The following is a 15,704-nucleotide window of genomic DNA, read 5'->3' as shown; positions in this document are numbered from 1 at the left end:
TTTGAAGGTCTGATGTGAAAACTGTGACGGGGTATAGCTGTGTCACACAGAATCACCCGGGTTGGAAGGGACCCCAAGGATCATGTAGTTCCAACCCCCCTGCCTAGCAGGGCCACCAAACATACACATTCAGATCAGGTTGCCCAGGACCCCGTCCAACCTGGCCTTAAACACATCCAAGGACGGGGCATCCACAACCTCCCTGGGCAGCCCGTTCCAGGGCCTAACCACTCTCCTAGTAAAGAACTTCCCCCTAACATCCAACCTAAATCTTCCCTCCTTCAACTTAAAACCATTTCCTCTAGTCCTGCTGTTATCAGCCCTTTTGAAGAGTTTACTCCCCTCCTGGGTGTAGGTTCCCTTCAGGTATTGATAGGCTGCAATGAGGTCGCCCCGCAGCCTTCTCCTCCAGGCTGAACAAGCCCAACTCCCTCAGCCTGTCCTCATAGGGGAGGTGCTCCAGCCCCCTGATCATCTTAGTTGCCCTTCTCTGGACCCTTTCCAAAATCTCCATGTCTTTCTTGTACTGAGGGCTCCACACCTGGACACAGTATTCCAGTCATAGTGTCATAGTCAAAATGGGAAGAACTGGACAATATTAGCAGAAAGGCAGCTGGCCTTTATGAGGCCGTTATGAGATGGAATACTTGTGTGTTGATGTGCAGAATGAGCTGGCACCATCAGAATAGTGTGCAAACAACCAAATGTGAAGGTTTATAGTGGTGCTGTGTTGCTTAATATCCGGAGTAGTTTATGTTACTGCTGTTTAATAGTCTTCTGTTAATGGTCATGTATTTTCCAGATACCTGCCTGTGTTGTGGCAGGGGGTTGTTTTGCCTCTTCTAAGCAAAAAATAATACTTTCTAAGGTATAGAGAACTGATGAATCTGAATCCATTAGCTGATCCACAACTGAAATTCTGGTGAAAACAGTTTTGCTTCTAAGCCTGGAAGGTAACACGGAAGGTCCTTCATACTGAAGTATTTCTGAGATTATGAAAGAAATTAGGTCATTTGTGTGAAAATGATAACAATAAATTAATGGTTTGCTTTAAAACAAAAAAGAATAGTTCAAGAAAGAGCCAAATTGTTTGCCATTTCCACACATTAGAGCATGAGGTGTACTGAGACATGATTTCTGAGAAAAATCAGATCAATGATTTAAAGCACTTGTTCAGTCTTATGAAGTAAAGCAGCTGTGTTGACTTTAGGGTCATTAATAATCTAAGTTTAAAACAAACAAACAAAAACAGAGTTAAACTATCGCATTCTTCACATCAGAGTTGTTTCTGTGGGAAGTTTTGAATTTCAAATGGCATTAGCACAACAGTTTGAACTCATAGGAATTAAACTATCATATTTGATTTTGCAAATAAACCCATTCACGTGGAGCTCAAACCGTGCTTTAACTTCTAGGCCCTGGATGGTGATTTCTCTGAAGAGAACCGCAACAAGTGTAGAATTGCTACCGCACCATTGATAGAGGCTGTGGAAAACCTGACAGCATTTGCTTCAAATCCAGAATTTGTCAGCATCCCAGCACAGATCAGCACTGAGGTAGGTAGGATGTGGCAGTTTGATCCTGGAAAACATTGATTTCATTGTCTGTTAGGAGACAGAGAGTGTAGAGACTTTGCCCTGAAACATGTCTCCATCTTCCTAGGGCATTTTGCAGTCTTTTGCTTAACCTTCAGTGTTGAATTTTGCACCAGTAAAATAAAAATAGTATGTTCCAGTAAAAAATAGTATGTTCCAGTAAGCACTGGCAGCTTTCTGTTAGTGAAGTAACATGGGAAGGGTGAGTTCCTTGTCTTGTTAGCTGGATGGCTCCGTGCAATGAAGTAATAAACCTCCTTTTTTCCCTCAAGAATAATTAGTTCTGCAAAGGACTGAATGGATGTCACTGTGCTTTCTTCCTTCCAAAAACGATGCAAAGTCATGATGACAAAAAACCAGGCATTTTGCAAAGGGAAACTTCTTATAGGCCATCTGTATTTTTGAGAGTTCTGTCCTCAACCCTGTAACTAGAACAGATTAGTATCTAGCCGAACTAGTTAAAGTTTTTTTGTTAAGTGGAAAAAAATCCTTCAAGCTTATAAAAGCATTGGTAAAAGTAAAGATCATGTATTATTACTGAGTTTACAACTTCTGCTTCCTGCTGTTGGAAACCACAGAACTAGCTGGAAATATTAGATGGTACAGTAACTGTTGCAATCTAAATGTTGTGGGACTCTAATCTTATCCTGCCTTCTAGTCCTGTGATCCTTGAGTTTACCAGGTCACTGGAGATAAAATAGTTGTGAAAATGATGACTCAATAAGAGTATTCTAGTCAAAGTAATTCCTGTGAAAAGAATATGCTTGCTTGGATCTTGCAAGTTCTGTGACAAAAAGTCAGTTAAATGATCTCTGTAGTCTACAATTAGTGACGTGTTTCTACTTTGTCCTGTTTATCAGCTGGATGGTGTCTTTGTAAACTTAAAAAGTAGTTTTTGAAGTATGGTGCAGAGGAAACAGTTGAGCTGCATTCACAACCACTATTTGTATGTTGTTTATCAGTAAATATTGTAGTACAGCAGAAGAAATGATCATGTTATTTCGCTGATGCCAGTTAAACCTTTTATTTTTTTTTAGTATCAGAACGTGTGGACAAACTCAATGATATAAATGTTCTTTGTGGTCTTTTGCCTTTTGATCACAGGGATCACGAGCACAGGAGCCAATTCTAGTTTCTGCTAAAACAATGTTAGAGAGCTCTTCTTTATTGATCAAAACAGCTCGTTCTCTGGCAATCAATCCAAAAGACCCTCCTACATGGTCAGTGCTAGCTGGGCATTCCCATACTGTCTCAGATTCTATTAAGAGTCTTATCACCTCTATCAGGTATGTCTTCCATAGAAAATGCTTTTATGTCAAGATTTAAGCTGTTCAAATAAAGGAAAAATGAAGTATGATATTCTATGGCCTGTGGTGCTGTGATATTCTTCACTAATGGAAATAACTTGTTGTGTGATGTGTGCTGCTTAATTGTTATCAGTGATTACAGCATTCAGAGTAGAGTTGATTTTGTGTTCTGTTGTTTTTCACCTGTTCCACCTCTGATCCAGTTAAACACAGGAGGGCATGCTGTGGAATAACAAGATTAGCTAATGTGATTTCCATCCAGACTGCTTAACAGCATAGAGTGTGTGGTAAAGGGTAGTTTTGGTGAGTGGGTGAGATGGTACTTGTATATAGTGGATTTCTGTTACCCATCTGATACTGCAATCTTCTTGGCTTTCTTGCAAGTATGCTGTTAGAAAGTGTGAACAATGTTTTATGTTTGGACTAAACCTGTATATCCATTTCTTATTGAAAACTTTTAAACTCGTCTTTTAAACTCCATCTTTTGCCTTTCAATATCAATTCAGTATCAAAATTGTCAGAGCATAGTGCACTAAGGAGTTATGCACTTGATAATGATAATGAATTTGCTGAAATAGCAAACTGTGTGTCATGAGAAACTATCTGGAAACTAATCTTCATTAACAGATACCAGGGAATTGGGTGTAAAAGATAACACCAAAGGAGTTGTTTTCTGGATCCGTCAGTTGCACAGAAATGTTTTCTCCTGTTGTCTGTTGCCTTTTCATGTTGACATTTTCTATAGAGCTAATTACCTGACTAGCCTGAGGAGATTTCTTCCACGTGTGTGGAGTACTCAGTACATAAGTCCAAGTCTTGCCAATGCAACAAAGCTAACTTAAGCATTGTTGCCCTCCTCCCACATGCTTTATGTATCACTAGTTAATGAAGAGCACCAGTATACAGTCAGGACAGGGCCTGTCTCCTTCCTAGCATGATCAAATTTACCACTGGTGTCTTTCAGGGATAAGGCCCCAGGGCAGAGAGAATGTGATTACTCTATAGATGGGATCAACAGATGCATCAGAGACATTGAGCAGGCCTCACTTGCAGCTGTCAGTCAGAGTCTGGCCACAAGGGATGACATCTCAGTTGAGGTAAGGGAGGCGGTGTAGTAACATAGGAACGCTGCTCAGTCTCGTTCATCCTGCAGCATCTGTGTGTTTGAACATGTAAACCCAAGCAGTTAGCAGAATCTATGCCTGAGGGGAGAATTTGTCATTAAAGTCTTTCTGGGTAAAATCACATGATGGCCAAAGCGTGTTGCTTCTGGAAAGGTGATAGAGTCACTGGCCAAAAGCAGTGGTGAAAGCAGTTATTTTTGAAGACCACCACTGTATTACTTTGGTTTCCTTTGCTGATGTGACTGACTGATAATTAATGTTTTCCTGACAACTGAATGGGAGCTAGAATGTTTTTGAAATGCATTTATTACTAGAAGACCAGTGATTTAAATTACAATGTCTTTCTTTATTAATGCAATAAATTATTTTTTTTCTTTCTCCACTGCTGAATTTCTGCTGTTGGTTTCACAGTCTACAGCAGAGCTCTTGTGCTGTATTGTCTACTTTGAGAAATATCTCTTCACATTTAAATAGGAGCTCCAGCCGGTTCCTCTAAGTGCAGTGATACTGACCCCTAGGCAGGGCAAGAACAGGTGTTATATTTGTTTGTTGTGTTTCCTTGTTTGTTGTGTTTTTCTGTTGGTTTTGTGTTTGGGGGGTGGGGGCTGCCATATTGCAATGACATAAGGCAGCTGCTCCTGAATTTCCTGCCATCAGCTGGAGGGAGCCACCTTTTCCCTTGTTCCCCAAACCTGCCGTATCGCTGCTGTTTACAGCAGCAGGCCCTACCTCAATGTTCTTGTAGTTGAAGTTAGATAAAGGAGAAGAAATGATCATGGAAATCAGATGGGCAGCATGGATGTTTGTATCATGGTGCAGTGGGCCATTTAACTGTTTGGAGTATTTTAGACTGTCAAAGTCTGATTTCTATGGTGTGGTGTAACTTGATTACAGCTGTAACTGACAACTTCTCTTTTTATTAGGCTCTACAGGAGCAGCTGACATCAGTCGTTCAGGAAATTGGCCATCTTATTGATCCAATAGCAACCGCAGCTCGGGGAGAGGCAGCACAGCTTGGGCACAAGGTGCAGTCCTAACAAAGTCTTGAGCAGTTTGACAAAAGGGGAGACCACAACAAAGCAGTGCTTCTCACTTCATTTGAAAGAGAAAAGGAATGTACTTGGAAAGAAGGAAGATCTGGGATTTCTCAATATTTGGGGCTGAGACCAACTAAAGCCATAAGCAAGGCACATCCACTGAAGTTTTTGGTGTGAGAGAGATTAGTGGAGAAAGGACAAGTTAAGAAAGGGGAGGGAAAGGCAAAGATGGAGGCTTAGACTGGTTTCTAAGGAGCGTGAAGTGCTTGCTTTCCACTTTCTGAGGGAGACTATTTCCACTGACTAGACATGGCTAAAGGTAACAGGTAGCTATGGAGTCACATTCCTTCTCTCACTCATTTGATAAATGTTTACCAAAGTGCATATAAGCAGTTTACTCTAGTTTTACCCACCCAGTGCAGAATGTATGGCTCCTGCTGTTCACCTGGGTGCATTTTGAAAGACCTTATGTTTGTGAAATATGTGCTTTCTGATCTTAGCATTTTTGTTGTTTTCCTCTGGAACGTGCAGCTACTAAATTCATCATGTTATTTGAATTGTTGTTTAGCCAAAAGCAGATGTTTCCTCATACCAGTGTAAATTGGGTCAGAAAGGAGAAAAAAAGATGCTGAGTTCACACATTTCTGAAGAGTCAATTGCCTCAACAGAAGTTGCTTGCATAGCGAAGTGTCTTTCAGTATTTTAAACAAAGTATTGAACCCAAGTAGTTCACTCAGCACATGGCCAGTGCCTGGCATGTAATCTCTGTAGTGTGCCCTGTCAGCAGGCACTCAACCACCCATCTCCTTAGCAGTAAGGACAATTGGGGCATGTGGCTGCCTTGTACAACAGTTAATGCATGAGAAGTGATGACCTGTGTCTAGAGGAAATGGTAGAGCTTCTGCCTGTTATGGCATCTTATTTATAAGAGAACCCTCCAAGTCTGTATGATAATCCAGTGCAGGTTAGGTTAGGGCTTGAAGGACGTGAATCTCAACCGTCCTTGATGTGAACAGAGCCGTCCAAATCCAGTGCAGTGCCACTGATGACCTGTTGTGTGTAATTGAAGGCTGAGCTGTTCTGATCTTGCACAGGGCTGACTTGTTTTCTTTGCACTGCTAAGGATTGTGCAACTTAGAATCATTGAATCATAGAATATCCTGAGCTGGAAGGAACCCAAAAGGATATCGAGTCAGTGTTGAAAGTGATTTCAGCTGATACAGACCCTCAACTGTGTGCTTCCGAGGGGAGAAACACTGCATTATTGCAGCACTGAAAACTCATGACTCACAAAATCACCCTGGCATGTATTACAAACTAAATGGGCAGCTCTTAGGCATTACAGTAGTGTGCTACTTTAGCTAATCTGAGTTGAATTAGAGAGTAGCATTCTTCATCTCAGTTCTGAAATAGCCTTAACAGACTGTTGATTAAGTTGTTTTGGCTTTCCTAGGTTACACAGCTTGCAAGTTACTTTGAACCCTTGGTGTTAGCTGCAGTTGGTGTAGCATCCAAAACTCTGGATCATCAGCAACAAATGACAGTGTTGGACCAGAGCAAGACGTTAGCAGAGTCTGCCTTACAGATGTTGTATGCAGCCAAAGAAGGAGGAGGAAATCCCAAGGTATAGTCACTGCATAATAATGACAAGTCGGAGGGTAAAATGCATCTTCCAGTGCACATAGTACCAAAATTGAGGTAAGGTGTTAAACAAGACTTGGAAAACAGTTGGACAGTGGTGGAATAAATGGCAGAGGGCACAAGTCTGCCCATCAGCACTTGGAGGTATGAGCATTCCTGCTCAGTAAGGGGTGATGGTGTGTCCAGAGCCTTGAGGTGCTCCTGCACCTACTGGACAAGGACAGGCGCAGCATGCACAGTATCTTGAGGAACAACTGTGTGATGCAGCACCTACTCTTTAGTTTGTCTGCAGGTGTTGCAGTAGATTTTTTTCTTCAATTTTTGTGTCTTTGCTTAAAGAAGTTTTGTTTTTTACAACCTTCTTTATTACAGACTTAGGGTTAAGACAAGGCTTTAAAATCTTTTTTCTTTTTTTGACAGAATGTTTTTTGGTTTAATTTTTTATCTCATTTTTCTCTCTGTTTCAGGCATCGCATACTCATGATGCAATTACTGAGGCAGCTCAACTGATGAAAGAGGCTGTGGATGATATCATGGTTACCTTGAATGAAGCTGCTAGCGAAGTAGGCATGGTTGGAGGAATGGTAGATTCAATAACAGAGGCAATGAGCAAGGTGAGCAGAGAAGAACAGAGCATGATTTTCCTTGGCACCAGATCTGCAGTGCAGGAGATACTGTTAATTCATTTCAGTATGTGGCAATTGACATGGAAAAACAGGCAATCCAGGGATTGTTTCAGAAGTAATGCAAATTGTGAAACCAACATCAGCATAGGATGGTGTTCATAGTTCTGAACTGGCAGCAAGTGGTGGTTAGAGTGAGTTGGGAATGTTTTAGTCTGGTACCATACTGGTAGTGAAAGAAAGTCATAGTTATAGGTCATCTAAATTTCTAATTGCTATCCTTTTTCCTGTTCCTATTTATGTTAGTGTGTTAAGTGATCAGCTGGTTTGCCTTGAAGTGATCAGCCTGGTTAGTGCCAATGGGAAAGCAGCAAAGCCTAAGCAGTTTTTCTACCTTTTGAAAGGAGCCATATTGGAATGTTGCAGTTGTAAAGTATAAATGAGCTGAAACAAATAATTCATCTTTTCACTTTTCTTTTTGTTGGGATGTTTTTTGTGTGGATGTGTGTTCTAAAGGCATGCAGAACATAGCTGTTAACTCATAAGGGGATCTTACTTATTTTTTTCTCAGGGTTAATTCTGCCTGTAGCTTGCATTTTCATTTCTACGTTTGTTGAGAACAGTAAGAGTTGATATGAACTTTCCATGCAAGTCGGCCTTGCACTCAAAGACTCTAAGTTTAAAAAAAAAAAAAAAAAAAAAAGCTATCTGGGTTCTATTTCACAGTCATGAAATAATGTAAAGCATTTTTTAGAGTTCCATATATATATCTCGTGGTGCATTTAGTCCAAGGAAGAGTATTAAAATGAATACATAATTTCAGTGTCATGCGGAAAGTTTGTTATTTATTACGAAGTTTGTTTTTTTTCCATAATTTTCCCACATTTCTGCAGCTGGATGAAAGTACACCTGCAGATCCCAAGGGAACATTTGTTGATTATCAGACCACTGTGGTGAAATACTCTAAAGCCATTGCTATTACAGCACAGGAAATGGTAAGAATTTTGTCTAAACCTGACTAAAAGCTCTTCTGTGTACTTAAGAACCATGGAATGCTTTACACACTGATGTGTAACTCGTTGTCATGCTGATTTCCTATAGCTTTATCTATTTAGGAGCAATTAAATAAAAGAAATGATTTTGTGAAATACGCTCACGTAACCTTAGAGGTGTGCTGATGGGGGTGTTCTCTAGGAGCACTGGGTCTCTGGGTTGTTTTGTGGCTCTTCTACAAAAATGTGTTTTATTTACTTGTTTTGTGTTAGAAATGCAAAGGAAATGTTTTACCTAAATAACTTTTGGTCAGTCTGTTTACTTGTCACCAAAATACTGCCATACATTCATTGATGACTTCAGGTTGACCTTTCACAGTGTGTGCTGTTATTTAATTTAGCCCATGAAATAACATCAATTTCTTCAGATCCCTATAGTGTTTATGAATGAATACAGATTAAGATATTATAGTATTTTTTCATGCACTTTGGAGCTTATCTGAGTTTAAAAACAACAAAGGAAAAAAATATATTTTTTAATTGAACCAGTGTTATTCTGTGTAACAGAATGAAGTGTTTGAGTTTTGAAGAACACTTTTTGTTTTCAGGAGGGATGGAGGATTATTTGTGTATGCTAGATGAAAAATGTCCTGTGGAGAGATGACCTTTAAGGAATTATTCAGTTCTGCAGTCCGTATTACTGCTCTCTATGACATGAGTGTTTATTTGCAAATAGTAAGAATTTGTTTAATGCTAGTTGTGCCCCTGTGGAAGGAATCTCATGCCTTTTGCTAACATAAGCTGGACAAAGAAGAAATATTTTTGTCTAAAAAGTAGATATTTTCCAGAAAGATGCTCGGTTATGTATACCAAGGTATACTTTATCCTTCTTCTCATATTTTAGAAATGTCTTGCACTGATCCTGGGACTTTCTCAATTGTTATGCTCCTATGCCACAGCAGCCGAGACTGACACAGGCTGGCTCACCTTTGACATCATAAGGTGGCTCTGAAAGATAAATCCCACCTCATCATCCAATGAGAATAACTGTGCAGCTGGCCTATTGCTCCACTGGGTCAAAGAGTGAACTGCGAGATCTAACTGCTGCTCTTTGATTATCCCAGATGTTCTGCAAGTGCCTGATTATCATGACTCTAATAAAGCATGTTTGCCTGAGTTTCCTCACAGAATTCTTACTGGAGAACACCTCCCTTACACTTTAGGCGTTTTTCCTCACTTCATCAGTGTGACCAAATAAAAGTGTGTGCATCTAAACTGGTGTGTATTAACAGATTATTCTCATGCCTGTCATTTTTCTCTTGCCTGTGTTCTTTTTTCAGATGACTAAGTCGGTTACTAACCCGGAAGAGTTGGGAGGACTTGCATCACAAATGACCAATGACTATGGGCATTTGGCTCTCCAGGGCCGAATGGCTGCAGCTACTGCTGAACCAGAGGAGGTCTGCAGCTTTTAGACCTCTTTATTCTGTGCATACAGTGGCACCACCATGGGTATTCCTTTACTATAGTGAATAAAATACATATAGAGCAAAATAACAGGAGGTAATGGCGTCACTCAGTTGCAGTAATATGGGAGCAGCTGTTGCTGATTCTGACAGTGATGGTGAAAGGTCTAGAGGATAGGATATATGAGGAGTGGCTGAGGTCCCTGTGTTTGTTCAGCCCAAAGCAGTGGAGCTGAGGTGAGGCCTCACAGTGGCTGCAGCTCCTCACAGAGCAGAGGAGCAGCACTGAGCTCTGCCCTCTGGGACAGCAGCAGGGTCTGAGGTCCTGAATCTAACGAAATGATGTCTTTTCAAGACTGCATGGAACCTTAAAGCATCAACATTTAGCTACAGACAAGTGTCATAAGTACTGCTTATAATTTATGAAGAGATCTGATTTGTGTTTGATACCACTCTGTATGTTGAGCCTTTGTTTGCCTTACATTGTGGCTTTGTAGGCTACAGCTGATCTGTGCATTGTGCTACAGAGAGCATTTTTAGTACAGCACATCTCAGCCTTCACATTACTCGTGTGAGTGTAGTGGAATAGGAAGTAGGAGTTACTGTGAAACATTTTTGTTGATCATTGGAAATTTTAACCTGTCTTAGCTTCTGGTTCTTTTAAGTCCTTTTGATGCACAGAAAATGCCTATGGAACAAGTTTCCTACTAGGAATCCACAGATTTTTAACAATCGTTAGGGATTATGCAAAAAGAGCAGCATTTTACTTTTTTCATGCTTTCATGCCTTCTTGTATTTGATGAAATTACTTGATCAAATAATAAAAATCACCAGTCAAAACCCCTCCATCTAGCTTCAAAAATAAACAGCTCACAATAATAGACAGCAATGTAGACTGGGACGGATTCCTCCAGGTAACTTAGAAACAACTTGCAAACACAAAGAAAGCTCTTCATCTCATGGGATCTAATGAATATTCTGGGATTTTTTTTGTTTTTGTTTGTTTGTTTTTTTGCTGTAAGGGATTTCAAGTCTAACTTCCTGTTCTGAAAGTGGGGTATGGGCAAACAGTAGGAACGCAGTTGTCTTTGTCTGCCAGGGCATCTTTCATACCATAGAATGAGAATGTCACGTGGGAGAAAGGGCTTCTTTACATGGCATTATGCTTTTTGTGCTTATGGTTTGCCTCCATGGCATGACCGGCCATATTAGGTGCTGCATATTCTGTGAGCAAAAAATAAATCCCTTGTGCTTTCTTCTTTTCATTGAATTCCTCTGATTATGGAGCATAGAAAGCCTTGGTTCAGATCTGGTAAGATGGTATCACCGTCACCAGATATATTGGATTGTCTAGACAAAGGACCTACTTAGAGATTGTGATTTGGTAATTTTACCACTGATAGACTACAGTGCTCCACGCTCAGTAGCTAAACAGGAAGCAATAGCTTGCATTTCTCTTTGTATTGATGAACATTGGTGCACATTACTTTCAGCCTGAAGTAGGAATAATTTTTCGTGATACTGATAACTGTGAGTTCTGCTTAATTATTAATCTGAATACAAAATTATATGCCTCAGTACATACAGGTACTAAAACTAGCATGAATTTCCAAACAGGGATATTCCATACATTTTAACATAAGATTATTAATGAATTGGAAGCAGTGAGGGCAGGATTTTCCAGATTTCAATATGTACATCATATGTATGTATGTACATTGCATATGTATGTGGTCAGTTTTAGTGTTGAGAATATGTACTTGACTCAAAAATAAATGAAAGAATACATGTATTATTCAACCTGGTTTCAGCAGTGTAGAGCAGGCATTTACTTTTTACTCATCATGAATACCTTTAAGACATCTCATGCTGACAGTAACTTTTCTGCTTTAAGATTCTGGGAAAATTAACTTATTCAAATGCATGCAACCTTTTTGGTGAAGTTGTGTGTGCTTGAATTAAGTAGTCTTGACTTGGATAAATGTGTTATGCTAACCATGTTAGGCTTGCAGATGTGTTCTTGTCCCCTGGACCAGTTCACTAGCACTCCAGTTTTATAAGTAGGTCTTTTCCAGGGTTCTACTATGGGAACAGATGATATTAAATCTACCCAATCTCTGCAGAAAATACATTGATGGGCAGAATTTTTGTAATAAAGAATCACCGGAGTGACTATATTTCTATTTGTGTTGACACAGTGCACTAGTGTGACATTTACTTACTTTGCTCCCTTCTACCCTTTACCTCCTTTATCATCTAGATAGGGTTCCAGATCAAGACTCGGGTGCAAGAACTTGGTCACGGCTGTATCTTTCTCGTGCAAAAAGCTGGAGCTCTCCAGATTTGCCCTACAGACAGTTACACCAAAAGGGAACTGATAGAATGCGCTCGTGCTGTGACTGAAAAGGTAGGACATCCTTTGTATTAACCCAAGGAGTCAGTCAGTCTGGTTGTGTAGGCACCGGTTATTTTATATATAAAACTTACCATTATACTAGAATATTGACTGAATTGAAGTTTACTTTGTTCCTTTTCTTTCAAATATTCACTGCACTGTGTGTACTAAATTAGTACTAATCCTGTTTTAAAACTTCATCCTTGTACCAGAGGGAGTCTGGTTGTAAGGCAGCAGACGGTGCTTGTCTTATGAGACACTTCCCCTGGAAACACTGAAGTCCATGTAGATGGCCACAGATAACACAGTGAGGCTGTCTGAAGTCACTTTCTTTCTGTATCAGCATTCTCTCTGCTCTCTGGGCCATCCTGATGTGCTTAGAATTGCATCTTCAGCCTGACTTGGTTTTCTTGGTCTTTGGATGTGTGTGATATGTAGTTTGCTTTTGGGGGGAGATGAAAGCGGAGAATTAAATGTCAGCTTCATTTAGATTTCATGGAACATCACTTGCTCAGCCTGTGTTAGTATGCTCTCAGCTGTACAGCTTCTCTACTGTGTTGTACCCCAGGTTATCAGCAATTCTAAATTTGAGCAAAGGCAGTTTCTTGTAAGGAGAGTTACAGTTATAGATGACATTAATAGTGAATCACAGGAACCTGTTCAGGGGGAAAGTTTGTACAGAACCTCGTGAGGGACTGTACTATTAGAGGTTAGTATAAATATCCCTGGATGAGGATTCCAGGAAGACCCGATAGTGGCCTTTCAATACCTAAAGGGGAAGGCATAAAAAAGAGTCTGTCCCATTCTTTAGCAGGATCTGCTGTGATAGGACAAGGGAAATGGTTTCAAAGTAAAAGAGGGGAGATCTAGATTGGTTATAAGGAAGAACTTAAGGGCAGTAAGGCACTGAAACAGGTTGCTCAGAGAAGAGGTGGATGCCCTGTCCGTGGAGACATTCAAGGTCAGGCTGGACGAGGCTCTGAGCAACTTGATCTATCTATAGGTGTCCCTGTTCACTGCAAGGTGTTAGACTAGATGGTCTTAAGGGTCCCTTCCAATTCAAGTGATTCTACTACAAAAGCAGCATTTGGGGGAAGAAGGGGAAGGATGTAGGATTGTGTTTGTTCAGTCCTAAGTATTGTTTGGATGCAGATGTTTGTTGCCAGATAGTGGTTGTTTTTAGGTGAGTGTTTCTTTGAAGGCAAACCAGAGTGGCAGAGGCATCTTAACACTATAGCACTGCACTGTGTTTATGAACAGTACAGGATATTGACTCTGAGCTGTGATTTTCCTCACATCTTGTACAAAGTGTGTATTTATTAACAGCAGGGAGGAGGGATCTCACCTCAGCAACAGCAGTTAGATAGCATCAGCCAGCAGAGGTGTACCTCCTCTACTATTGTTTGTAGGACAACACAGACTCACAAGGCAAGTTCTTCAGCCTTGTGGTCACATTACCAAGCAGGTACCGGAGATGATGGAAAAGCGATTTTGACTCTGAAGTAAATGTATTGCTTTTTGACAATACAAAGCTTTGCAAGATAACTTGAATTCTTGTTTATTGTAGCAGGGAAACCTTTCCTTTCTTACAGATAGTAAGGAAGATGTATGCTTGTAGTATTGATTGCCAAATGTTATTCTTTATACTTAAAGCTGATGTTGATAAGGCCTTTCTGATCTCATTTATTGTATATATAATGCCAATTGTATTTATTGTATATATAAGTGCCCAATCAAATCTGTCTTTGTATGAATGACAAAGGCCAGTAATGGGCTTCCACTGTTAAAAGCTAGCTTGACTCAGTATCAGATAATGAGGCTTTGTTTGAATTACAACCTTATTCCTTTATGTTGTTTCCAGGTCTCCTTAGTTTTATCTGCCCTTCAAGCAGGAAACAAAGGCACGCAAGCTTGTATTACTGCAGCCAGTGCTGTGTCTGGGATAATTGCAGATCTAGACACCACTATCATGTTTGCTACTGCTGGAACCCTTAATGCTGAAAACAACGAATCATTTGCAGACCACAGGTCAGTATAAATGAAAACAAATAGTGCATGCAAAGGGAAAGAATGAAACTGGCAGAAGCAAAAGGCGCATGGAGATAAATATTTACTTGACTAGATTCCCAGGAATGCAGTCAAATGAAGCAGAAGAATGTGAATAGAAGTGGGAAAAATAGGATATGTGTAGAGGACAGCAAACTTCACTTTGTTATTTCTGCAAGGAAAGAATTTTAAACAGATGGAGGACATCTACTAAGAGCACTTCCAATGGATAACCACAATTGTAACTCTATTTTGTCCTTTTTGCTTTTAATTAAGCTTCATCAGTGTATAAGCTAGCATTCGCTGTCATTCCGTTAGGGTGAATCAGTGATCCAAGACACTGAAGAAGAATCTTCTCTATACATTTTTTCCAACAGCTGTTTCTGACTGCTAGTTTGTCTTGCTAAATGCTTTATATGGTTAATGTTTGTAAGCAGCAGTGATGCATAGGGCACAGCTATGCCACGTTTTCCCTTTGGGGGAGATAAGCCAGTTTTTCCTTCTAGTAGCGTCTGGCATATAATAATGTCACTGCATTTTTCAGCATGCTAAGAGATTTATGCCATCTGACTGACTTCCTCTGCTGCAAAACTCTAGGTTTCACAGCCACAATTTATTAACTGAATAATTACATAGCAACCTATTTGGCCAGCACAGCAGTTGCATAGTCAGCATTTATTTCCCACCTTGTTATAGGAGTTGCTCAGGAAAGAGGCAAGACGCAGTGGTGTGTAAGTTGCTGCTGCTCTACAGAGTGATGTCAGGGCTCATTTTCTTAAGTTCACAGGACTAATGCTTGCTTTATTGGTTTATGGGTAGGTACTGAAGACTGGCCTCAATTTCCTCTTAAAGAATATTTATGAATTAAAACGGTCTGTGAGCACATTTAATTTAAAACATAGCGCTTCTTCATCTATAATAAAACAGAAATTACAGTGGTTTTAAACAGTGTTTAAAGCTTTTTCTTTTAGTGCAGTTTTGGCTTATATGGAGTAAATCTGGCATTCTTCTTGTTCCAGAAAGTTTTCATATTGTATAGTGGATGTTATTCTTTTTCTTCAACGCAGATTATTTATTTAGAAAGGAGATGGATGAGCAAACTCAGGAAGTGTCATGTAAAAGTCATGTTAAAGAGCAGGATTTAACTCCTTTAGACTGAAGAATAATGATGTTTTTAGGTATTACTTCTAAATTCCTTTGAGCATGAGGTGCACATACAAGTGCTGAGTGTTCCCTATCCATGTTCCTGGAATGTTATTTTTTTTTTTTTTAAGTGGAAGAGGGGTGGCAGTGACTCATTTCTCAGTTTAGATAACTGAAAGTTGAGTGAAGACTAAAATGGTTGTCTTACACCAATCTTTTAGTTTTTTAATGTGTGTTACTTAAGGTGGCAGTACTGGAATTTAATGCTTAGCTGAAGCATACCCTACAACAACAGTCTGTCCCTCTGCTATGCTGAGTGACGTAGAAGATATTAG

At 39.9% G+C, this 15,704-nt stretch overlaps 1 protein-coding gene across 2 annotated transcripts in view; it reads left to right on the top strand.

The window, feature by feature from the left end:
* The window catches only part of TLN2 (talin 2), a 142,486-nt gene that overhangs the window by 97,224 nt on the left and 29,558 nt on the right, over positions 1 to 15,704 (top strand). The window contains exons 37-46 of one of the 2 annotated variants that reach the window (XM_042875741.1): positions 1,416 to 1,556; positions 2,700 to 2,881; positions 3,867 to 3,999; positions 4,950 to 5,051; positions 6,517 to 6,687; positions 7,172 to 7,318; positions 8,221 to 8,322; positions 9,660 to 9,779; positions 12,046 to 12,192; positions 14,042 to 14,208. In XM_042875741.1, the coding sequence (XP_042731675.1) occupies positions 1,416 to 1,556; positions 2,700 to 2,881; positions 3,867 to 3,999; positions 4,950 to 5,051; positions 6,517 to 6,687; positions 7,172 to 7,318; positions 8,221 to 8,322; positions 9,660 to 9,779; positions 12,046 to 12,192; positions 14,042 to 14,208 (1,412 nt within the window). The remainder of the gene's footprint in view (positions 1 to 1,415; positions 1,557 to 2,699; positions 2,882 to 3,866; positions 4,000 to 4,949; positions 5,052 to 6,516; positions 6,688 to 7,171; positions 7,319 to 8,220; positions 8,323 to 9,659; positions 9,780 to 12,045; positions 12,193 to 14,041; positions 14,209 to 15,704) is intronic. The other variant, XM_042875742.1, reaches the window with a different exon arrangement.

Source organism: Lagopus leucura, unplaced genomic scaffold (assembly GCF_019238085.1).
Source record: "Lagopus leucura isolate 7727_CA_CO unplaced genomic scaffold, USGS_WTPT01 Super-Scaffold_100015, whole genome shotgun sequence".
NCBI lineage: Eukaryota > Metazoa > Chordata > Aves > Galliformes > Phasianidae > Lagopus > Lagopus leucura.
This window is presented reverse-complemented; position numbering and strand designations above follow the sequence as displayed.